Source organism: Lepus europaeus, chromosome 17 (assembly GCF_033115175.1).
Source record: "Lepus europaeus isolate LE1 chromosome 17, mLepTim1.pri, whole genome shotgun sequence".
NCBI lineage: Eukaryota > Metazoa > Chordata > Mammalia > Lagomorpha > Leporidae > Lepus > Lepus europaeus.
Genome location: NC_084843.1, coordinates 39,974,975 through 40,000,469, shown reverse-complemented (window position 1 = coordinate 40,000,469; position 25,495 = coordinate 39,974,975). Strand labels below are relative to the sequence as shown.

The window sequence follows — 25,495 nt, the reverse complement described above, 5'->3', positions numbered from 1 at the left end:
TCACACATGAGTGGCAGGGGCCCAAATACTTGAGCCATCTTCTGCTACCTTCCCAGGTGCATTAGCAGGAAGCCTGTTTAGAAGTAGAGTAGCTGAGACTCAAACTAACACTCCAACATGGGATGCCAGTATATCGCACAAGTGGCCTAACCCACTGTGCCACAATGTTGACTCCATAATAATATTTTAAATTTTGTCAGTAAAAAGAAGCAAAACTGACAAGCTTAGCAGCTCCTTGTATTTACAAAAGGATCATAAAGATATCCTTGGACAAGTGTTGTAATACTTACAAAGTCTTGTTCAAATCAAGATGACTTTTTATGTATAAACTGGTATCAAAATGTCTAGTGATTTGCTGGTAAATAAGCTCTCTGGAATCCAAAAATATAGCTGCTCTGATCGTATTATTTGCCAGTTTCTGTGGTATAAACATACATACCATTAACATCTGATAGATATTTTATTGAAGTGGTTCCACCAAAGAATATTTACACGTGCATCTCTAAATCCACAAACATACATGCATCTATACAAATGTACAAACTTTGATTCTTCCTCCTAGTATACAAACAGCCCTGAGAAGGACTACTTTTCTCCTAGGGTGTAGCACAGACAGGCGGCCTCTCTATAATGTGGTACAGCTAGGAAGAGAGCAGGATCTTTCAGATGGCTCTGAACCTCTTCTTCAGGAGTGGCAGACTTTGAAAGATCCATTTTTTGACTGCAGTGGAGATTCCAACAATCATAATGTCTCCCCCAGAAGGACTATGGCCATGGTGATCTCCAGTGAGTAAACCACATGATAAATAAAAAAAGCTCTTCGAAGACATTAAGCACGGTGACCAGAATCATCCCTATAAAATGGTGGCATCCAGGTTGAGAGGCCCAGAGACCAACAGTCCCAGGTAGGAATGGAATCCAGCACTTCAACTTTGTCTATGCCCCATGATTGAGGATCAGGATGCTTTCCTTAGCATGAATTCAATCTGGGAAAATTTCAGTCTCTGTGCAATATCCAGTGAGCTCTCGCCATGCTGAGGAGAAAAAAGAAATTAAAGCTGTTCATTTCCAGTAGAGTCAAATGTGAATGTGAAAGGTCTGGTCAACTGTTAAGAATGATTAACTCTCAGGTGTGCTAAGGGCTTTAAATGCCATTCAGTCCTAACAGCAACAGGATAACTTTAATCCTTAATGAGGACAATTAATTTTCCTGTTATTAATTTCAGAAACAATGAACTTAGTTCTAACGTCTAAATTAGAAAACTATGCTGTCAGGAGGCTCAGGACCCACAAATGCATGCCTTACTCCCTTTTTTGTTTTGTTTTGTTTTGTTTTTTTGAGATTTATCAACTTACCTTATTCTTTATCGTGGGGTCTGCACGGGCTCCCAGGAGCAGAGGGATAAGAGTCAGGTTTTTCATTTCACAGGCGTAATGTAATGCAGTGTAGCCATACTGTAACACAAAAGGCCAACCTCATAGCTCATCAGTCAGGATCTCCACTACAGCACGTGGCTTCCTCAGCTAAGCAAGGCAGTCTGCAAACTATCAATGAGCAACTCTATTTCTTAGACCTAAAAAGTTTTTCTTTGAACTGGGAACCTGGCCCAGCAGTTAAGATGCTTGCATCTCGCATTCAGAGTGCCTGGGTTTGATTCCAGGTCTGGTGCTTGACTCCAGATTCCTGATAAATAACTGGGAAACTATCCTAGAGAAACTTTCATCATTGGTATAAATCTTAAGTCCTTGAATCTGAATTAAAAGATCAAGAAAAGCCTTCACAAATCTTAATAATCTGTTAATACATTTCAAAGTTATCCAGGAGAATAATGAGGCACACTAGTAGTCTCTCCAAATCCATCTAAAAGTTCTATTTGAAATAAAAGGAAATGGGACTGGCACTGTGGCATAGCAGGTAAGGTTGCCACTTGCAGTGCTGGCAACCCACATAGGCACTGGTTCCAGTCCCGGCTGCTCCACTTCTGTTCCAGCTCTCTGCTATAGCCTGGGAAAGCACTGGAGGATGGTCCAAGTCCTTGTGTCCCTGCACTCATACAGGAGACCTGGAATAAGCTCCTGGCTCCGGATCAGTGCAGCTCTGGCCATTGGAACCATCTGGGGAGTGAACCAGTGAATGGAAGACTTCTCTCTCTGTCTCTACCTCTCTCTCTAATTCTGTCTTTCAATTAAATAAATAAATCTGGTTCCAGTCCCGGCTGCTCCACTTCTGTTCCAGCTCTCTGCTATAGCCTGGGAAAGCACTGGAGGATGGTCCAAGTCCTTGTGTCCCTGCACTCATACAGGAGACCTGGAATAAGCTCCTGGCTCCGGATCAGTGCAGCTCTGGCCATTGGAACCATCTGGGGAGTGAACCAGTGAATGGAAGACTTCTCTCTCTGTCTCTACCTCTCTCTCTAATTCTGTCTTTCAATTAAATAAATAAATCTGGTTCCAGTCCCGGCTGCTCCACTTCTGTTCCAGCTCTCTGCTATAGCCTGGGAAAGCACTGGAGGATGGTCCAAGTCCTTGTGTCCCTGCACTCATACAGGAGACCTGGAATAAGCTCCTGGCTCCGGATCAGTGCAGCTCTGGCCATTGGAACCATCTGGGGAGTGAACCAGTGAATGGAAGACTTCTCTCTCTGTCTCTACCTCTCTCTCTAATTCTGTCTTTCAATTAAATAAATAAATCTGGTTCCAGTCCCGGCTGCTCCACTTCTGTTCCAGCTCTCTGCTATAGCCTGGGAAAGCACTGGAGGATGGTCCAAGTCCTTGTGTCCCTGCACTCATACAGGAGACCTGGAATAAGCTCCTGGCTCCGGATCAGTGCAGCTCTGGCCATTGGAACCATCTGGGGAGTGAACCAGTGAATGGAAGACTTCTCTCTCTGTCTCTACCTCTCTCTCTAATTCTGTCTTTCAATTAAATAAATAAATCTTTTAACAAAAAAAAAAGGAAAATACAATCTCTCTCTCCCTCTCTCTTGGGCAAATACCACAAACCGCCTCCATGTAAACATGATATCAATATAAGCAAAAAATAAAACAGTGTAAGTAATGAATAGAAACAGGGATGGGGACATTTTCTCTATCACAGAACAATGGTCACACACACACACAGGCATGGGTACACAGAAATTAAGCAAAATGAATATAATGTTATTTTCTTAGACTCAAATTTCAATATGCCCACTTTTTCAATAAAGAACTGATAACATAAAATTTTATTCAATAAACATAAGAAAACAAAATATCATCAAAATAAATAAACTCCTAGCCCATTAGGATCATGTAAGGGAGGAAGATGACTACAGGAGCACAGGAGAAGAGATGTAATGGAAACCTTACATCTGGAAACAGGCAGAGGCTAGCTGAATTTGCCATCAGTGCTCTGAGCGTCATTTAGGGTTTTCTTTAACTCCCTATCTCATCTATCTTTAGCTAACCAAGGGGACCTCTCTTATCAGTGGGTTACGATCTCACATTGGGATCTAGCTGCAGTAGCAGCTGCTAACATTCAGTGTGCACTTACTATTTACCAATCACTCTGCAAAGTGCTTCATATGAGCCAGGCCTATATCAATACCCCCATTTTACAGATGAGGAAACTGAGCATTGAATAAGTTTATAACGTGCCAAAACTCACACAATTAAGAAGTGGAAAGCCTAGTTACACATAGGTGTCATGACTCCAATTTCTTGACTACTGAGGATGGCATTTTGCTGTCAGGTCTTGCATCAGACTTAACTTCTCACAAACAGTAAAGTCAGCTTTATGAAACATGTCCTATCATCAATAAAAGATTTCACAGCTGTAAATGTAGTGGAAGAACATAAAGAATCTCAAGGCCACCGGACGGCAGAGGGGAAAAAAAAAACAAATGTAAAGCAAAGCAAGCAACCTTACAGATGACCAGAAAACTGCCTACAAAGACCATGTTGAGTGGTTTTTAAATGGCTAAAAATACAAACTTACACAGTCAGTAGCATTAACTTCAACACCAGCATCAAGCAGCATCCGTACAAGAGCCTCATTCTGCTTCGTCTTTGATACCTGTTACAAACAGCAAGTGTAACGAAGGTTTATTTACAAGCATTTTCTTCATTTTGTGTCCACAGACTGCATTTTAACCCCAACACTCTCATACACCTGTGTGTCTTTTTAAAATTTTCCTGACCTCCTCAGCCCCTTTGAATATCTGTGAAAGCCACAGTGCTCAGGGTGTTCCCAGAACAGCAGCATTGGCACCTGGGAACCTGTTAGAAATGCACTTTCTCAGGCCCCAGCCCAGACTGACCAGATCCTGTTGAAGATACGTCACACTACCTGACTGCTCTTCCTTTCCTCAAAACTCATCAGTTGTGGGGAAATTAGTTACATGAGGTAATTCAAAGATGGCACCCAAACGAAGTAAGGTGGGCGGAATCCAAAGTTGTTTACCACCAAAACTAATTGGCTATGCAACATCAGGGGAGGTAACAAAACTAGTAACAAGTGTATAGACATATGGTTGGTCCTATAGAAATGGCCCCGTAAAATGACCGTTTAAGTGACTGGTTGGTCCTTAGTCCTGCCCCAGTGACTCTGCAGTTTTGTGCTATAAAAGGCTCTGTTATGCGTGAAATAAACGAGTCCTTGCTACTAGACTTGGCTCCCCACTGAGTCTGATTGTCTCCGGGGATCAGGAGGCTGGGGAACGGGCGAGCAGCGCACTTACCTTTCCTCGGACCCAGTCCATCCTTGTACGGGTGGACTAAGACCCAGCAGTCAGTAACTTCCCATCACTCTGGAGACAGCCACAAACTCTTCATCAAGGCCTACAAAGCCCTGCTCTGGCCCTAGTCGTAGCCGCTCTCTGACCACACCTCCTGGCTCACTCTGCTGTAGCTGCACTGGCCTTGCATAGTTTTATGTTCCCATCAGGTTCTCCACTGCCAGAGCACCATTGCCCAGGATGCTTCCCTTGACCCTCTCCCTGCTTTGCCTGGCAAATTCATCTTTCATATCTCAGTCCATGCCTCTCTTCCTTCCTGACCGGGTGACATTCCTTTCTTATAGGCTCTCATCACCCACCACCTCTTGGTATCAGCTGTCTCATGGCAGTTTCACAAGTGTGATGTCATTCGATCGATGGCTGTCCTCACCACCCCTAACTCTCACTATGGCTATTATGGTCACAATTGTGTCCTTAACTCCTAGCACAGTGTCTGGCACACAATAGTTCCAGAATATTCCCATGTTGAAGGATTAAACAAATGAATGACTTGAGCTCGGGCTCCTCAGAAATCCACTTGACCTTTCCAATCCTGTGAGATTCTGACCATCTGCCAGCTGAAGCCTTTCCCCAACATCCAGTCACCTGAGGATGCAAAGCTCTCCCTGCTCAGGGGGCACAGCCCTGGAGGTCAGCCCTTCCTCACCTGGGAGACCTCCTCCAGTCATCCTCTCTCCTTGTGCATCCTCCCTGTACCAACTTCCAAACTGCCTCTCTCCTCCAGCCCTCTCTGAAGTAACTCAGTCATCCCTGGCCCTTTCACCAATCGTCTCCTCTCATGTCGCCTTTACCTTAGATTTCACAGATTTACAATTCCAGGCTCCAACAATAAGTAGGGGGTGTGCGCTGTCAGGGAAGGACCGTGCATTGCAGTCAGTCATTTTCCCCAGGCTTCCACCTTCTAAATATCAGGACCTCTTGGAAAGCAGATTGTGTGTCAGTAAATTCTGAAAGAGCCTCTCTAGTCAGAGTCGTGATCTTTTGTCCTCCAGAATCGCAAAAGATGTTTGTAAATGAGCAGGATTCCCCCTGCTCCCAAAGTGCAAATGTTCAAATGTTGTGTGCTAAATACACCATGGATTGTTTTATTTTATTTTTAAAATGTATTTAATCTTTATTTGAGTGGCAGAGAGAGAGAGAGAACGCCCATTTGCTGTTTTACTCCCTAAAAATCCACAATAGCTGGAGTTAGGCCTCAGCCAGGAGCCAGGAACTTAATCCATGTCTCCCTCATGGGTGCAGGAACTCAATTACTTGAGCCATCACCACTGCTTCCCAAATTCTGTATTAACAAGAATCTAAATTCAGGAGCCAGATCCGGGAATCAAACCCAGGTACCCTGATACAGGGTGCGGGCAACTTGACTGGTTTCTTTCTTTTTTTTTTTTAAGATTTATTTATTTGAAAGAGTTACACAGAGAGAGAAGGAAAGGAAGAGAGAGAGAGGTCTTCCATCTGCTGGTTCACTCCCCAATTGGCCACAACGTCCAGTGCTGTACTGATCCGAAGCCAGGAGCCAGAAGCCTCTTCCGGGTCTCCAACACGGGTGCAGGGGCCCAAGGACTTGGGCCACCTTCCATTGCTTTTCCAGGCCATAGCAGAGAGCTGGATTGGAATTGAAGCAGTTGGGTCTTGAACCCGTCGCCCATGTGGAATGCCAGCATTGCAGGTGGTGTCTTTATCCACTACGCCACAGCGCTGGCCCCTTGACTGGTTTCTTAACTGCTAAGCTAAACACTGCTCTATACACTGTGAAATTTTTTAAGAACTCTTCACAGTCATAAGCAAATAATTTGTTTATTAGCAGATTAAAGTTTCACCTCTGCCTCGCCCATAAATCCAATCATCAAAGTCAGCATTATCACATCTAACTATAATTCTCCAGATTCTGTAACATTTAATCCCCAAAGAAGTAATATTTCTGACTTGCAGACCTTATTCTGGAACTCATGTTAAGATAGATTACTAATGGGAGCCAGTGCTGTGGCATAATGGGTAAAGCCGCCACCTACAGTGCCAGCATCTCATATGAGCGCCAGTTCGAGTCCCGGCTGCTCCACTTCCAATCCAGCTCTCTGCTATAGCCTGGGAAAGCAATAGAAGATGGCCCAAATCCTTGGGCCCCTGCAGCCACATGGGAGACCCAGAAGAGGCTTCTGGCTCCTGGCTTTGGATGGGTCCAGCTCTGGCCGTTGTGGCCACTTGGAAAAGATTGTCTCTGTCTCTGTCTCTGTCTCTAACTCTGCCTCTGCCTCTGCCTTTCAAGTAAATAAATAAATCTTAAAAAAAAAAAAAAGATAACAGATGCATAAGTTACTCTGGCAGAATGACTGAACTCTAGCCTCTTTACAGCTGATTGATAGGCCATGGACATTAGTTGAGTCATTTCCCAAAAGTGGAACTGGCCAGGGCAGGCATGTGGCCCAGCAGGTTATGTTGGGGATGTCCACGTGCCACACTGGAGTTCAAGTCTCAGTTTTTCTGCTCCCAATCCAGCTTGGTGCTAATGCATCCTTTGAGGCAGTGGATGATGGCGCAAATGCTTGGCCTTTTTGAGGTAGATAAAAAATAGACAACTTTTTAAAAAAGTAGAACTGGCCACAAGGCAAACAAGATGGAAACAAAAGTGCAGACCTATCACTCTATTTGAAAGCGAAACAAGGGGCCAGCACCGTGGCTCACTTGGTTAATCCTCTGCCTGCGGCGCCAGCGTCCCATATGGGTACTGGGTTCTAGTCCCGGTTGCTCCTCTTCCAGTCCAGCTCTCTGCTGTGGCCCAGGAGGGCAGTGGAGGATGGCCCAAGTGCTTGGGCCCTGCACCCGCATGGGAGACCAGGAAGGAAGCGCCTGGCTCTGGCTTCACGCCGGCCGTAGCGGCCATTTGGGGAGTGAACCAATGGAAGGAAGACCTTTCTCTCTGTCTCTCTCTCACTGTCTGTAACTCTACCTATCAAATAAATAAAAAATATTTTTTTAAAAAATAAAATACAGAAAAAGAGACAAAACAAAACAAAGAACCCCTAAGCTTCAACTTCTGTTCAAAAGATAATTGCCTTCTTACACCAACTGCGTATTTCTTTATTCTGGGAAATTATTCTCTGCCAAAGATTCATTCAAGCATGTATTAAATCCCATTAATAAATCCATCCAAGTGAAAGATGGGCTTTAAATCTCAATAAATATCCTCTGTGTATGTCAGCTTCTAGATGCAAATGTCTTGAAATCTGTTGTTTTTAATTCACCGCATGGTGTGTCCTTAAAAATCAGAAAGATTCTCAGAAAAATATATACAAAAATATAAACTCCTCTTACAAAATAGGAAAGCCAAGGGAATTTTTTTTAACATTTAGAATTTTTGTGCTTCCTTTGGATGATTCTTAGTCACGACTAATTTTTTTCTGGCTTCTCTCTTTTTTTTCTTTAATGTTTAATTACCAGGTAATAATTGTCCATGCTTATGGGTGCAGAGTGGCATTTCAATGAAGATATACCACATGTGTTGATCAACTCAAAATCATTAGCATCTCTACCTCATCACTTTTTTATGTTTGGCATTTTTGAACTCTAAGTTATTTTTGTAAATAAAACATTGCACAGATTATTTTACCATTGGTGAACTACTTTTGCAACCTTTCTTGTTTTACTTCAATCATGGCATTGCATGTATTTCGGAAATCTCATTTATAGAGCAGAAGGCAAGGACTTACTCTTATTTCTTGACAACATCTGACTCACCTAGCAAAACTTCATGAGTTACGCACAGCTCTCCCACACGTTGCCGTTTTACCCTAACAAGCGTTATACTCACCATGAGGAAGTACCCAATGAGCAGGACAGGCATCAGGAGGATGATGAGCAGATAATCAAAGAAGGTAAATCTTTTCTTCACAGCATAATGCAAGCAGGTTCTCTCTTTCTAAAAAGTAAGAAAAAGATTTTTATTAATAAAACCTTGCATTTCAGATTTCATATGTACAGATTATCATTACAAAAAGCTTAGTTTGTGCTTTTTACATTTTGTTTTTAGTTAATACATAAATATTGCATAGATACATGGGGTACTATGGGATATATGGATGTATATATATATTCCATTATGTTCAAATCAGGGTAAACAGGTCTTTCTCCTCGTGGCACTTCTTCCTGTGGGGTCTGTTTGGTTAATAAACTCAGGTGTCCATAGACTAGAATACTGAACACAGCCCAGTGTAAAGGAAAAGCTAGGGAAGAGCCACTGAAAAAGTGAGAGGTAAAGTATACATTCTATGAGTCACCAGAAGATAGATTCTCATACTCAGTTTTGGGGAAAAATAATAGACAATGACACAAACATAGTACTGAAGTGAGTATGAAAAGCCATGTCTTAATTATGTATGCTATATGATTATTCATTTTGTGGTATGTTTATAGAAAAATCTTATCCATGTGGTACTTTTCCTATGTTTCTCCATGCACACAAGCAGAGCCAGAAGAATATGATTAAATTCTTCAAATATGTGACTATCTGTCAGGTAAAAGACTTAGAATCAAGGGGCTGCCATAACCTCATAGTCAAAGGTGGAGAGAATAATGCACAGATAAATATAATGCAAACCAGGCTATCGTATAATAGTAATATCAGTCAATTCAATAAGAGGAGAAGGCAGGCAAGAGAGAAAAGGGGAGATTAATTTCCATTTGGTTGAGGTACTATTCTTCCATAAGGACATTTTTTATGTTTCCTAATATCAAGGTATATATATATATGGCCTATAAAAATTTTGAAAACTGGCTGAGAATAGAATGACATCATCCATTATCAAACAGTCTTGGGTTAACTGTTGACATTTTGCTATTTTCTTCTTAAATGTGTATGTGTGGAATTTTAAAATGTAGGACCATAGTGCATATGCAAAATTATATATTTTTTTCTTTCAGTTTAGAAATACATGTTTAGAACATGTACATTTCCCATGCCTTTCAATATTTTTAAATATTCAAGGGTAATTCGTAATGGAAAATGGAATTGAAAGGTAAAAGTGATTTTCCACAAGCTTTCTGAAGTCCACCTTGTAATTATAATGAACACATGGCTTTCTATTGGATGCAGCAACTCTAATTCACTTAGCCAAACCTTACGTATTAGACATTTCAAGTTTTGAACTTCCTACTTTTATGAATAGTTTTTGCCTGAACATCTGTGCTCACAAAACTTTGTCAACATTCATAAATTTGTCTTTTACTTAAGTTTCTAAAAATAGAATTCTGGGTAAAAAAGGTATTAATACTTTTCATATTGTGCTATCAGATTGTGCTCCAGTAGGAGGATAATTTAAGTATGCTTCCTGATCAACACTTAATTTTCTCATTAAATTCTGACCAATTTAACAGACCAGAAAACCAGCAAACACAAAAGAAGTATCTTTATGTTTTCATTCCCGTTGCTTTCCATAGAATCAACATTTTCTATAGTGTGGGCTTCGACATCACCAGCAGGTGATGTGTTAGGTTTCCAGGTCTTTGTTTAGTACTTAACACAGAAACATATTGCTTCTCGGCCTTTTGGCTAAGATCAAGTGTAGTATCTGTTCTTATCAGTTTAACACAGAAACATATTTACAAAATTAGAAGCACTTCTTTGAATTATTAAATTTACAAACATTGATATTTGGGAAATACTAATATTCAAATGTTAAAAGAACAAGAAATATTTGAAAAGTAGACTGCAAACCAAAAGCTTCTTCAGATGAAATCCCTATTAATCTAAAGAATTCACTAAAGTCCTTTTCATGATTTTTATGATACCAAAGAGGAACCCAACAGGCTGGCTGAGGTTCTTCTCTTGGAAGCAGAGATAAGGGGGCCTCCTCAGGCCTGCCCCTGGTCTGTCAAATACTCCAGTCCCTCAGCTGCCGAGTGAGCATGGTTCTTGGACAGGAACTAGAATCGTCACACAACTGTCTTGGGCACTACTGATCACATTACTAAACACCTGGTTCCTCAGCTACATCCTAGGAAGATACGTCATATTCTACTAGGATACCTTTATGTTAAATTCAGTACAGGGATGATTTGAGCTTAAATGCAACAAAAGAAAATAGTAAACATGAACCAGAAAGCCCAGCAGTGATCAGTTTTCTGATAATGCATTGTTATTTTCAATGAGCTAGTCTTTAAATTGACTTGGAAGGAGTAAGTGGCGCTCTTTAGGCTGTTTTTCTCACCCAATGCGTATGAGTGAATATAGGAAACTCCTAATTACTGCAAAAAAATGATATCTAATATGTTCTCAGTGTAATTTAAATGTTTGCCTTTGCTAAGATGCAAATGTGAGATGATGAGAAGGAATTTTGCAAGGATATTCGCAGCAATGCATGCATGGTCCTGAAGGCTGCACAATAGCGCCTATTGCATCTTTAAGCACATTCTCTATGCTTTTCTGTGCAACTTCAAGAAGCCTCTGGTTCATGGGCTTATCTGTCTTTGGTCAATTTCTCAGTAGCATTCTGCAAGCCTATGACAGGATCTCCTGGAGATCAGGACATCAACCTAGTCGATAAAGACATAACCAGTGGTATTGCCTCACAAAGTCAATATTTCTTTGTCTGGAAGTCTTTCCCATTATTTTTTTCTTAGTAGCAAGAAAGGGGAGATGGAAAGAAAAGGGGAGAAAGGAAGGGGAAAGAGAATTAAGAGGAAAAGAGGAGAAGAAGCTCCACGTGGACCATACTGTTCCTCCTCAGAAGTACAGACACAATTCATCATAAAATATACCTCTATGGAACTATGCTTCATTTTGCATTTTAGCTTAATAAAATGTCATTGATATGTATCAGGCTCTCTAAAGTAAGGTAAAAAAGAACTGTCAACATGAGGAGCTACTAGTAATGCAAAATGGCTCTCAGCACTTTCAGTGATCAAGAAGAAAGGAGGGGTCTTGGACGATCACACTCTGCACTCATGGATCACAACCCTACCTGGTTTCTAAGGTTGACGTTCGCATTTCTTTTTAAGAGGAAGGAAACAATTCTCGTGTGTCCCCGCCTGCAAGCACAGATCAGAGGAGTGTCTCCATTGAAGCCATCTTGAACGTTGACATAGTGGTTGTCCTCTCTCACCCATCGCCACACTTGACCAAAGTCATTCTGATAGGCCGCCTGGCAGATGGGCTGAGTAAAGAAAAACAAAAACAAAGCTTGAAATCTAATCATAATTATAGGGCAGGTATATGGTACAGCAAGTTAAGCTGACACTTGAGACACCTATATCCCAGGTGCCTAGATCTCGAGTGCCTAGATTTGAGTCCTCCCTCTGCTTTCCTATCCAGCTTTCTGCTAAAGCTGCTGGGAAGCAGCAGGTGATGGTGCAAGTGCTTGTGACCCAACCACCAAACACAGGAGACCCAGCTGAAGTTCCTGGCTCCTGGCTGCAGCCTAACCTAGCTCCACATTTTGTGGGAATTTGTGGAGTGAACCAGCGGATGGAAGACCTCTCTCTTTTTCTTTTCTTTTCTTTTTTTTGACAGGCAGAGTGGATAGTGAGAGAGAGACAGAGAGAAAGGTCTTCCTTTGCCGTTGGTTCACCCTCCAATGGCCGCTGCAGCCGGCGCACTGCGCTGATCCGATGGCAGGAGCCAGGTGCTTCTCCTGGTCTCCCATGTGGGTGCAGGGCCCAAGGACTTGGGCCATCCTCCACTGCCTTCCCGGGCCACAGCAGAGAGCTGGCCTGGAAGAGGGGCAACCGGGATAGAATCCGGCGCCCCAACCGAGACTAGAACCCGGTGTGCCGACACCGCAAGGCGGAGGATTAGCCTGTTAAGCCACAGCGCCGGCCTCTCTTTTTCTTTCACTCTGTTTCTCTGCCTTAAAAACAAATTTTTAAAAAGAAATATAGGCATAATCAAACCACAAGAATAAAAATTCATTACCTAATAACTATTTCTAAATTGCAATATATTGCTTTGTAATTAGAATTTTGGGTGTCAGTTTTGCTTGCCTTAAGTCTAGAATAAGCATAAGCCCACAAGGAACCACTTAGATTTTCCTAAGTTGCTTGGCATCCAGAAGAGTTCATCAAATGGATGAATTAATGAGTAAATGGAAGAAGTACAACAAATGTGACTAAGTAAGGAAACTGCATATTGTGTTCTGAATATATGGGTCAGCCAGAAAAGCAGGATATCGCTAAAGCTAAAATGGATGTATAGGGAGGAATTTAAGATAGTGCTGACAGAACAATACCTCCATGGCCCCAGGATTCAAAGAATTCAGCACAGTGGAAAACATAGGCTTTAGGCGAATAACATACAAATAACAAATTATATAAGTAACCATAATTGAATAAGTTTTTTATAGAAAACATTATAAAGAGCTTTGCAATGTCAATAGTAAGACCTAAGCTAGCATCATCCTGACAAATTTCCCCCTCTGCCCCAGCCCTTCTGAGCTTCTGTTCTCCAAATACCCACTGGTTCATTCCTTCCATCTGATTCTCTGCCTTGACTCCATAAAATACTTCCACAACTCCTTATCTGTAATAGCTCATATAGTAATCTAGCTTTCAAGATTATCTTTAAAAATCAAGAGGTTTGACAACATTGGGCCCACATTCCCACAAGACACCAAATAACTTTTTTTTTTAAGATTTTATTTGTTTATTTCAGAAGCAGAGTTACAGAGAGGGGGGAGACAGAAAGAAAGGGCTTCCATCCACTGGTTCCCTCCTCAAGTGTCTGCAACGGCCAGAGCTGGGCCAATCCAAAGCCAAGAACTAGGAGCTTCCTCAGGATATTCCAGGCGTGTTCAGGGGAACAAGCACCTGGGCCATCTTCTATTGCTTTCCCAGGCCATTAGCAGAGAGCTGGATCTGAAGTTGAGCATCCTGGACATGAACCAACACCCAGAGGTGAAGCCAGCATCACAGGCTTATCCCACTACAGCACAGCGCCGGTTTCCAAATAACTGACTGTTAGTGTGCAGAGGTTACAATTCTCCACAGTCCCTGCCACTCCCAACTACATCACACCTGGCCCATTTTCCTCATTTATAAACGTTTACTGCCTGGCCTGAACTTCCAGAATAAAGACTTTTTTTTTTTTGATAGATAGAGTTAGACAGTGAGAGAGAGAGAGAGAGAGAGAAAGGTCTTCCTTCCGTTGGTTCACCCCCCAAATGGCCGCTATGGACGGCGCTGCACCAATCCGAAGCCAGGAGCCAGGTGCTTCCCCTGGTCTCCCATGCAGGTGCAGGGGCCAAGCACTTGGGCCATCCTCCACTGCCCTCCTGGGCCACAGCAAAGAGCTAGACTAGAAGAGGAGCAACCGGGACTAGAACCCTCCACAAGGCGGAGGATTAACCTAGTGAGCCACGGCGCTGGCTCCCAAGAGTCTTTTTGAAGATGTTCAAACTCCACTGAGATTTAATTAAAGAGAGAAAGAGGAAAAGGTGGAACATATTCCTGCAAGAGTCACTTGTGGCTTTTAAGGATTCCTTAATTTCACTTGAGAACTATTACTTAAAATATTAACCTGTTCTCTTTCATCATTCCTATGCTTCTTAGGTACTGAACACAGTACTTCTGTTTTTGAAAAGCAGAGCATCTTCCTGCCTCGGCTGAAACATGCGAGCCACCCATTCATTTCCCTGCTAAAGAGTCTCTGCTGTTAGGAACCATTTCCACTAGGAGGCAGCTCAGTGTCAGAAAAGCACTGCAGCAGACTGAAGGGAAGGGGAAAAGGTTGGTTGAAAATAGAAATGAGAAAGAGGAAGGGGCTGTCCATTTGGGTTGCGAGAAAAAGTGGTATGCATCATTCTGATCCTCTGAAGTTCCTAGAACTTAGAGGCACCTTGAGCTTAGAAGAAACACACTGGAGACATTAAGACTCCATTCCCTAATACTCAGAACCCCCTGGCCCCCCTACAGCTGAAGTCCTAGCTCAGACCTTCCTCACTCACATCACAATTGCCTTATAGCTCCTGGTCTCACCCATCCAGGCTCCAGTCCATCCATCCAACACAGCAGCCTCATGTGATTTTCCTGATGAAAACCGTCCTTGGTGACCAGCTGGTACAGGATGCTGCTGTCCTCAACCTGACACATGTGACTTTTCAAATCTCCCATGTCCTTTCTTTCCAAATGAACCTCCTGCTACTTCCTTGGCCACAGGTTGCATCCAAGTAAATAAAGGTCTATGTGTTTGCTATAGTTTGAATGTGTCCCCCAAAGTTCATCTGTTAGAAACCTTACCCTCTCTGGTATGTGGTGCAGTGGTTAAGAGGCCTCTTGTGATACCTTCACCTCATAACAGAATGCTTGAGTTCAAGTCCTGACTCTGCTTCCAGTTTCAGTTTCCTAATACTGTATGCCCTGGGAAGCAGCAAATAGTGGCTCAAGTACTTGGGTCCTGATCACCCCTTTGGGAGATCCAGAAAAAGGTCCAAGATCCTGGCTTCAGTCTGGCTCACCCCAGACTCTTTGCAGGCATTTAAGGGTGAACCAGCAAATGGAAGTATTCTTTTTATTTCTTAAAAAAGATTTATTTATTTATTTGAAAGTCAGAGTTACAGAGAGAGAGGAGAGGCAGAGAGAGAGAGAGAGAGAGAGAGAGGTCTTCCATCTGCTGGTTCACTCTCCAATTGGCCGCAACGTCCGGAGCTACACCAATCTGAAGCCAGGAGCCAGGAGTTTCTTCCAGGTCTTCCACACGGGTGCAGGGGCCCAAGGACTTGGGCCATCTTTTACTGCCTTCCCAGGCCATAGCAGAGAGCTGGATCAGAAGTGGAGCAGCCAGGACTCAAACCAGCGCCCATATGGAATGCCAGTGCTTCAGGCCAGGGCATTAACCCGCTGTGCCACAGCACCCACCCATAAGTATTCTTTTTCTCTCCCATCCCACAATCTCTCTCTCTCTCTCTCTTCCTACCAAATAATTTTTTTAAAGGACAAGTTTGGTCTCCTTCTTATCCGTTTGTCACCCTCGGTTCGCCCTTCCACCTACCACCATGGGATGACACCGCAAGAAGACACTCCCCAGACGCCAGCCCTCCACTGGTAGACTTCCCATTCTTTAGAACTGTAAGCCAATGAATTCTTCTTCATTATAAACCATCCAGTCGTTGCTGTTTGGCTACAGTAGCACAGAATGGACAAAGACAGTATCATTAGCAATCATGTCCCCAACCAGGCCGTGAGCTACACGAGGGCAGGTATTGCGTCTATTCTTGTCCTTTGTATCAACAGCATCCAGCATAGTGTCTGACATATAGCAGGCATTCAATATGTATTTGATAGGTGGATGGATAAATTAAGAGATGTGCTAGCCCTCACTGAGTACCAAGCTATTTCACTTGGCCTCATAATAATCCTATAAATAAACAGTATGATTATACCTTCCTTGCAAAATGAGACTAAAGCATGTTGTCTTCCTTGCCCAAAGTCACTCAATGCATAACTGGAAGGGCTAGGAATCATCAAGGGGCATGACTTCTGAATGTATACATTTTTTACCTCTATTTCAGCCTTGAAAATCAGCCTTCAAAATACCTTCTGGCTACAAGATTTTGTCTTTGAGACTTGCACTCACATTAAGCTACAGTTCACACTCGGGATAAACAGCAGTCCTCTTCTGCCACGGGCCTGCAGATGCTTCTTATAAACCCAGATTCTTTCCACTCAAACTGTCCTCAAATAAGCAATACCTCCCAATGGGTTTTTAAAAAGACATGGACAGAGAGGCTGTAGGAGAAACCAAAAGATGTGACCCAAAAGCAAAGGATAGAAACTTTCAATAAAAAGACAGACATCCAGACTGGATCATTTATGACCCCTTTTTCACACAATGATGGAACAGAAGGCAGTATAGGAGGGCCTGAGTATGTTCTCTGTGAAGAATCAGAGGCTGAGATTAGAGGGGAATTTGTAGTAAGTTCAGCAGTGAATGCTGGCAAGTACCTAGTGGGGAGTAATGAGGTTCATCAACGTTCTGCAATATTTCTAAATGAGATGGAGTAGTCAAGTGGGTACATATACAGGCTCTGGAAGCAAATGGTCTGTGTTCCAATGTCAACTCCACCATTTGACAGCTGTACTATCTGGACCACTTACCTAAACTCTCTGCATCAGTTTCCTTCTTCACTGAATAATCACTCCTTTCCTGTTCTGTTCTAGTAAGCATTAAGTACAGCTGGGTAGAAGAAACACTCAGCTCAAATGCAGCTCATAATAAGCCTTCAATTAGTGTCAGCTAGTCATAGAATTATTAAAGTGTCAGGAGCCAATGAGGATGGCTATGAAAGAGCAGATAATTGCTCAAAGAGAGTGACAGTATAGAGAACAAACGTCGAAGCATCTGCATTACTACAGAGAAGAATGATTCTGGCTTCAACGCCCAAGACAAGGAGAAAGAACAGATATATGGGATGGGGAGGACTTCAGACTGGCTGAAATTCTGAGCGGAAAGTGTGAACTCTGATCTCCATGCTTTATACTAATATGTATTTGTCATAAATAGATTGATGCACACAACTAGATAAGTAAGTAAATAACATTGATGTTTAAATAGATGAACAGGTTTAAGAAATAGCAGATGTCACTGAGGATAGATGAGGCTCTACCTCTTCCTCAAGGTGGGGAGGACTTGGGACAGTCATAATGATAAGTGTCTAAGTGAAACGAATAAAAGTATGAAATTTCTTAGGGTCAGTGCTGTGGTGCAGTGGGTTAAGCTGCCTTCTGCAGGGCCAACATCCCATATGGACACCAGTTCATGTCCCAGCTGCTCCACTTCCTATTCAGTTCCCTGCTAATGCACCTGGGAAAGCAACAGAAGATGGCCCAAGTGCTTAGGCTCCTGTCCCACCACGTGGGGACCCAAATAAAGCTCCTGGCTCCTGGCTTCAGCCTGGTGCAACCCTGGCTGTTGCAGCCATTTAGGGAATGAACTGGTATATGGAAGATCATTCTCCCTCTGTCGCTCCCTCTCTTTCTCTGTTATTCTTTCAAATAAATAGGTTGTACAAATACACTGAAACTCTGCATTTGGCTCAGCCTACAGCACAGGTTTGTGGCCTTTTCAGCAAATCTGTGGTTGGGGAAGAGCAGAGAAAATGAAGGAGCAAAGGACAAGGGTTAGGAAACATCTGTCAGCAAGGATAGTGAGTGAGTGAGTGGCTTACCATGGAATTCAGGCTGAATGGATGTCAAATATAAAGCAGGAGACGAATGGAGTTGGAAAAAGAAAGGAGCAAACAGGCACACTGAGACGGATCAGAGCTGATCAGCACACGTGGTCTCAGAAGTCAAGGGACCTGGCAGAAGGTTGTGATGAGGGACATTACAGATACACTTTGTCCAGGCACGAGGAGCCAAGATGGTTGTGTCGAGAGGCTGATTTACAGTAGAGACCAAGGTCAAGAAAGGAGAACGAAGGTTTGTGGATATTGAGGTCAATCAAAGGGGAAGGGGAAATTGTGTTTTATGGAGGTAGAAGTGGGTCACAAAGTGTGTGGAGTAGAGATGAAAAAGTAGAAAAAGGGTCATGAGCAAAGATTTCAAGAGCGAAATTGATTCATGATCAAAAAGTGGCAGTGGTGTGCAAGGCACAGATGAAAGCAACAGTCACCATCAGACAGGTAAGATGGTGCCTGGAAAAAGCCAGATTTCCATGAGGATCCAGAGGAAGATGGATCTGTAGGTGAGGAGGAGAAGGAAAGTTTGCCATCAGTGTGTGTGTGTTCACATGGATTAACCTGTGAATGGCACTTGCTAGAACTGTGCTCTGAACAACTTCAAAATCTGACACAGGACTGACTGACAGAGTACACTGGTAACTGGTAACTGGCAAACTCAGTTTTAACTCTAACATCTTCTAGCCCTCTCCCTTTGGTTCATAAGATTCCAGCTATTTCTGGAGCATTCCACGCTCATTCCTGCCTTCAGACCTTTCCAATTGCTTGTCAGCTACCTGGCTGACCTTCAGCGAGGCCAAATTAATTAGCAACCCACACATCATCTCCTCAGAGAGGCCTTTCCAGACTACTCCACCTAACATGATGGTCTCCCAGCCCAGGTACCCTCTATCACGCCACCCTGCTTTATTATTTTAAGGTGTACTTTTCACAATGGAAACTAGGTATAACGCAGTGCTTGTCTGGCTGTCAAAGCCAGACAAATCGTGATGGACCAGCTGTATACTAAGCAAGGCCTTCTGCCTGCTCTCAGATCTCGGGTCAAGCATCTCCTCGCTCCTACCTTTGGACTATCTGCTTGGCACCCTTATGCCTTGCACCTTGTGCTGTCTATTCTGCAAGGCACAGTTCATGGTTCCTCTCCAAGATATTGCCTTAATCTCTCCCACCTGTGAAAAGAAGTACACAGGCCCTCAGGCAGGTTATTGGTTTTTGTTCAGAGGGTTTAGTGTGGACTCACCAACTAGGTTGCAACCTTCCAGAAGTTAAACTTCTGTAGGGATAAGCAAGTAGAACATTGTACAAATCACATGTTAACTGGTACATTGATCCCCATGACCTGACTGGGAAATAAGGCTAGGGAAGAAGTTGAGGTCTGGATGCCAATACCGATTGAGTACTCCTAATCCAAAATGTGTCTAAAGGCAAAGCTGCCCTAAAGCATCCGCATTTTTCAGTGTCATTTGCCCTCCATGTAATGGCACTTCCACAACTCCTCTTCCAAGGAAAAATTACATAGAACTTTTCTTATATAAGACTGAGAGGAATCAATTCATTGCTCAATAGCCATCTCCATGCTGGAGCTTCATTCGTTCAAAATGTCCCATAAATTTTTCTGAGAGATATCTTGCCAAGAAGGGTGAAATGGGGAGGCAGAAAGGACCTTCCAAACACGTACATAAATGAACAAGTGGCTGAAAGAGTGGCAGAAGTAGCTACCTGCAGAGCTGTTTGTTCAAACATGCTTTGTGTGAAAGGTATAACACAGGGCCACTGCAGAGCCCACAGGATTCTGGCTAAAGCAATCACGAGTCCCCACTGATGTCATCCAGGTCAGCTGGGAGTTTTTTTGACCAGAACTGTCAAGGCCTGACCTGGGGAAGAAACTCTACTTCCATTTGCTCCCTGGACATCACAACTGCAATCATCACATTAAAGGGGGCATCTGGAAGAAGGAAATGAAGAGCAAAAGACAGTAGCTACTACTGGAAGAAGACAAGCCAGGAAAAAAGTGGCAAGGATGAGATTTAATGCTCATCTTTTCCTACCAAAATGCAAGCTGGGTTTTCTCAGTGTTACCAGTTATTGCCATTTAGACCACAAGCTGTGAGTGATCTGCACACAGAAGCAGGAGATCCAATTAACCTCCTACTGGTGAATACCAATGGTGACTAGCTCTTCAGAGTGAGCAATGTCAAAATCAGACTCCAAGTATGGCATCATCAAGCTGCATGGTCTGAGGATGCACATTCATGAAACCCTCTACTTTATTAACTGGAAGTGAATTCTGGGTGCCGGTCCTCATCCAGTCATTTGGATTCCCGCCTCCTGTTGTGCCTCCTAGGACTCACAGAGACTCCAGACTGTGTCACTCCACTCCCAGCATTGCTGTCTTTGAGTAGTCACTCAGTAAGAAGAGATAGACCTAACATGCTGTGGAGTTCCCAGCCCCCTGGTGCCTGCTCCTGTTTGTGGACAAATAACTGATTCAGTACTGACTCGTCTCAGTGGCTCCTGTGGACCAACATGGTGATGGGACACCAGTGGTTGTATGAGAGCAGCAATGATGACTTGGCCCACCAGTTTGTTCTCATGTTTTCTGTTGTTATTGTTTCTTATTTTGATGCTGTTCTGTAATGGCTGTCATTCTGGGGAAATCCATGGCATAGATCTGGGTTCTCTAAATCAAGGCAAGGACAGAAAGGCCACCCACCTGTTCCATGACACAGTAGAAACCAACAATTTAGGAAGCCCTGTTACCACTCCTCACACTCCAGAACATTAGAAGCTCTGAAGTCATGGTGATGAAAACCAGAGGATGTTAGGAAAGCTTTCACCTCTCTGATGGGGAGAAAATGGGGAGAAAGGGTGGAGGAAGGCTGGGTTCTGACTGCTGGAAACTAGCAAACCAGAAGCCCTGATGTTCCCTGACAACCTCAGACCACAGGCAAAGTGAGCACAGAGAAGAGAGGAAGTAGTGTTATGCTTCTAAATGGACAACATCCAGTTCTAAAAGTGGGGGAGGGAAAGAAACCTTTCTTGCGACATTCTTGTTTCATTAGCGCAACTACTCCTGCTTGGCTAATTTCACGCTACCACGCAGAGGTCATGGAACTCAGAATTGGGCAAAATCCCCTGTCACACACCAAATCAAGCAGACTGTAACCAGTTTCAGCCAGCTCCAGCACCCCAATAGAAACTGACATACATTCCTGTTGAGGAAACAGAGACCAGGCCTAAAAGACTTCCTGAGCAGAGAAAGCCAGTTAGGAATCGTAAGGGACCTTAACTTTGATTCATTTACAAACATTAGCAAAACTTGAGCTATTACTTGTAAATTCTTAAAGAAAAATGAAGCACAGGATAACAAATCTGAAATTTCTTGCCAACCTATATACCTGGGGACTTTCCAGCAGGATTGACCAAATCAGGGAAGTGTGCACGCAGACATTTTCTGTTCTTCCTTTTGCATTCCCTCCAAGGAGTACCCAAACCACTTCTGGTTTGTTGATGCCCAATGTATGAATTACTCTTTGCTCAATAAAAGCTTTGTAGAGTTTTTTGTGCCTTTGTTTACTTTCTAATGCCCAAGATTTCTATACTCTGTCTTTCCCAGCATAGAACAAGACCGACCTGGGGAAGGGCACAGGACTTGAACTCTTAGAAAGCCAAAGTCTCCAAACATTCAGTGGGCCCAGACAGGTGTTTTCATACTAAATATCAAAGTGTAAGTCTTTTTCAGAGAGATATAATAACAGTCATAATAGCTCCCATACTCATACATTGAGCTGCTTTTACATGCCAACTATAAAGCTGAGCACCTTAGCAGCACTTCCTTTAACCTTTATAGCAATCTTGGAGCAGAGGTAGTATGACCACATCAGCCAGATAAGGAAACTGAGGTTTAGAGCTATTTTTAACCAGTAAGTAGCAGAACTGGAATTCATGCTCTGGTCTATCTGATTTAAGAACCAGTATTTTAACCCATTAAGCTTCTCCCCACCCTCATGCAACTCTATGTACTAAGTCATATTAAACTGTATTCACAAAATACCAGAAGTGTTTGGAGATATCTGGCAATTTTTTTCAATTCACATGAACAGACTTTGAGTCTCCAGTACTTGTCAGGACTATGATAGACTCTAGAGCTACAGCGATGAAGAAAACCTAGTGAGAGCCACATGGGTAACACTGTAGTACCCTTCACATTCTGTAACAGTCCCTCCCCAGCAATCAGCAGAGTTAACAAAACAATTAAAATCCCCTAAAATTCACCTAAAGAATTTGAGGACCTGCATAAAAGTGGAGTTACAAAAGCAACCATAAATATTTCACATGCATGGAAAATAATGATCTACAGGAAACAAAGAAAGTGGCTGATAATTCACACATTGAAAAGTAGTGGGACCAGCACTGTGGCATAGCAGGTAAAGCCGCCGCCTGCAGTGCCGGCATCCATATGGGCGCTGGTTCGAGTCCCAGCTGCTCCACTTCCATTCAGCTCTCTGCTATGGCCTGGGATAGCAGTGGAAGATGGCCCAAGTCCTTGGGCCCCTGCACCCCACATAGGAGACCCAGAAGAAGTTCCTGGCTCCTGGCTTCAGATTGGCACAATTCCAGCCATTGTGGCCATCTGGAGAGTGAACCAGCAGATGGAAGACCTCTCTCTCTCTCGCTCTCGCTCTCGCTCTGTTTCTCCTTTCCTTCTCTCTCTGTGTAACTCTGACTTTCAAATAAGTAAATAAATCTTTTTAAAAAACAAGAAAATAAAATAAATAATAATAAATAATAAAAGTAGTAATAATATAGCTATGAATTTTCATTTACCAATCCTTGCTTGCAGGAAATTTTATAGGTCCTGTTTTCATTTATAGTTTCAATAAGATACACACAAAAACTTTTTATTCTCACTTGGGTCATATATACACTGAGGTCAATTTTTCTCTTTCTAGTCCTTCATCCAAATGTATAATGACTTTCTGATTTTGTGTCCCAGAAATTACCACAACTTCCCAGACAGAGGCTGGCTTCCACTGGAGAGCTGTTCGGAAGCTACAGTGTTCCTTGCCCTCATCCTCACTCACCTTCCCCAAGGAAGGCTTCTCAATAAAACATTCTTCTCTTGCCTGCCATCCACCCCATCTCCTTATCGTATAAGCAACTCTCACCCACAAATCCTTGTTTTTAACAGTCTGTAAAGGAAGGAACTCTCATTCACAAATACAGAAATAGGAAGGCCTGTAGTTGTGAGACAGAACCCATCCTACCCTATTTTGGGTTGTATTATGACCTTGATGCTTAGGGAACATCACCCGTTGAGGAAGCCACAAAATCATCTACAAATATTGCTCAAATTCCCCTAGAGTCTTCGTCATATCTAATGTTAAGCATGTTGGGGAGCAACGTTGCCTTTGCAGAAATGCTTGCTGGTTTCTGAAGAGCCATGTTGTCTGACCATGTATCAAGGCAATGAGAATATTTTCCACACTTCATCTTGGCAATACAAATAAACTAGAAAATGGTGTGGGAATTGATGCCAGGATTAGATGGATTATTTCAGTGTCACAAATAAATTCTGGTTATTATTATGAAGTCTGTTTAAAATACATTTAGCAGGGCTGGTGCTGTGGCATAGCAGGCAAAGCTGCCGCCAGCAGTGCCAACATCGGTTTGAGTCCCAGCTGCTCCACTTCCCATCCAGCTCTCTGGTATGCCCTCGGAAAGCAGTAAAAGATGACCCAAGTCCTTGGGCCCCTGCACCCCATATAGGAGACCCAGAAGAAGCTCCTGGCTCCTGGCTTCCGATTGGCACAATTCCAGCCATTTTGGCCATCTAGAGAGTGAACCAGCAGATGGAAGACCTCTCTCTCTCTCTCTCTCTCTGCCTTTCTGCAACTCTGCCCGCAAATAAAAAAATAAACCTTAAAACTAATACATTTAGCTAGAGAAGCAATACATTTGAGCTGTTATAAAGTAGCAATCAACTATATTCAAGAATTTCTCACATGGAGAGCAAATTATAGAACTGTATGTGTTTGGCTTTCTGATTGTTGTAAACTCTTGGGAGAAAAACAAGTGTTTTATTTTGCATATTCTTTTTTTTTTATTCTTTTTTTTTTTATTTGACGGTAGATTTATAGACAGTGAGAGAGAGGGAGAGAGAGAGAGAGAGAGAGAGAGAGGTCTTCCTTCCATTGGTTCACTCCCCAAATGGCCACTATGGACGGCGCTGTGCCAATCCGAAGCCAGGAGCCAGGTGCTTCTTCCTAGTCCCCCATGTGGGTGCAAGGGCCCAAGCATTTGGGCCATCCTCCACTGCCCTCCTGGGCCACAGCAGAGAGCTGGACTGGAAGAGGAGCAACCAGGACTAGAACTAGGTGCCCATGTGGGATGCCAGTGCCACAGATGGAGGATTAACCAAGTGAGCCATGGCGCCGGCCCCTATTTTGCATATTCTTATAATTCACACTTAACCTCCTGTATTGTTTTCTGCAGGGTAGCTACATGTTAATTAAACTGACATTTAGAAGAAGGGAAGTGGCCGGCGCCACGGCTCAATAGGCGGGGCGCCGGATTCTGTCCCGGTTGCCCCTCTTCCAGGCCAGCTCTCTGCTGTGGCCCGGGAGTGCAGTGGAGGATGGCCCAAGTGCTTGGGTCCTGCACCCCATGGGAGACCAGGAGAAGCACCTGGCTCCTGGCTTCGGATCTGCGCGGTGCGCCGGCCGCCGGCCGCAGCAGCCATTGGAAGGTAAACCAACGGCAAAGGAAGACATTTCTCTCTGTCTCTCTCTCTCACTGTCCACTCTGTCAAAAAAAAAAAAAAGAAGAAGAAGAAGAAGAAGAAGAAGAAGAAGAAGAAGAAGAAGAAGAAGAAGAAGAAGAAGAAGAAGAAGAAGGAGGGAAGCTATCATTATACCTTCATCTATACATCTAGCAAACTAGGAATCATAAAAACCACAATAACTGAGACCCCCAAAATAAATCAAGGCTTATCATAAAAATGATACATTTTTTAAAACTATAATGTTTCATAATATCTTGAAGAAAGGTAAAGCCCATTAAGAGGAAACAGAGAATGGCAGGCTTGCTCTTTCAGATCTCTGGAAGGTAAAATCTCAGCAGGGATTTGTCATCCGCCTTAAATGATGGTATATGCCAGGTAAGTTTCAGGGAGAAGTAACTTTCAGACAAAGGAAACCCAGCTGTCAAGGCTTTGCCAGAGGAGTTTGTCAGGGCCGCTGCATGGCCTGAACTCAGTTAAGCCTAGATTTCGGAGTCTACCACATGGCCCGAGTTCTGCTGAAGGCATGCTTGGCCAGACTGCATAGGTGATTGACCAAGTTATGTTGACAATGAATGGCAAAGGTCATTTGACATGATGCTGAAGCAGCTAAGGAAATGTGGGCTCCAGTAAACTGCACGTGGGCAGTCGCTCCAGTTAATAATCATGCCCCTCAAGCCTCCACATTGTGATCACTCTCTTAATCCTATCTCATGAGCAAAGATGCCTTTCTTGAAAACACTGAAACTCCCACTGTTCCCCGTTTCACTATTTTAAA

General features: G+C 43.2%; 1 protein-coding gene and 1 pseudogene across 1 annotated transcript in view; one reads left to right on the top strand and one right to left on the bottom strand.

The window, feature by feature from the left end:
- Positions 1 to 483: 483 nt before the first annotated feature.
- Positions 484 to 25,495, bottom strand: part of ANKRD22 (ankyrin repeat domain 22) — a 32,513-nt gene continuing 7,501 nt past the window's right edge. Inside the window, exons 2-6 of the mRNA XM_062214807.1 lie at positions 11,730 to 11,921; positions 8,582 to 8,689; positions 3,975 to 4,052; positions 1,357 to 1,455; positions 484 to 1,034 (exon numbers count right to left, since the gene is read on the bottom strand). Of these exons, the coding sequence (XP_062070791.1) occupies positions 957 to 1,034; positions 1,357 to 1,455; positions 3,975 to 4,052; positions 8,582 to 8,689; positions 11,730 to 11,921 (555 nt within the window). The 3' untranslated portion in view covers positions 484 to 956. The remainder of the gene's footprint in view (positions 1,035 to 1,356; positions 1,456 to 3,974; positions 4,053 to 8,581; positions 8,690 to 11,729; positions 11,922 to 25,495) is intronic.
- Positions 10,299 to 10,415, top strand: LOC133776454 (U2 spliceosomal RNA; annotated as a pseudogene).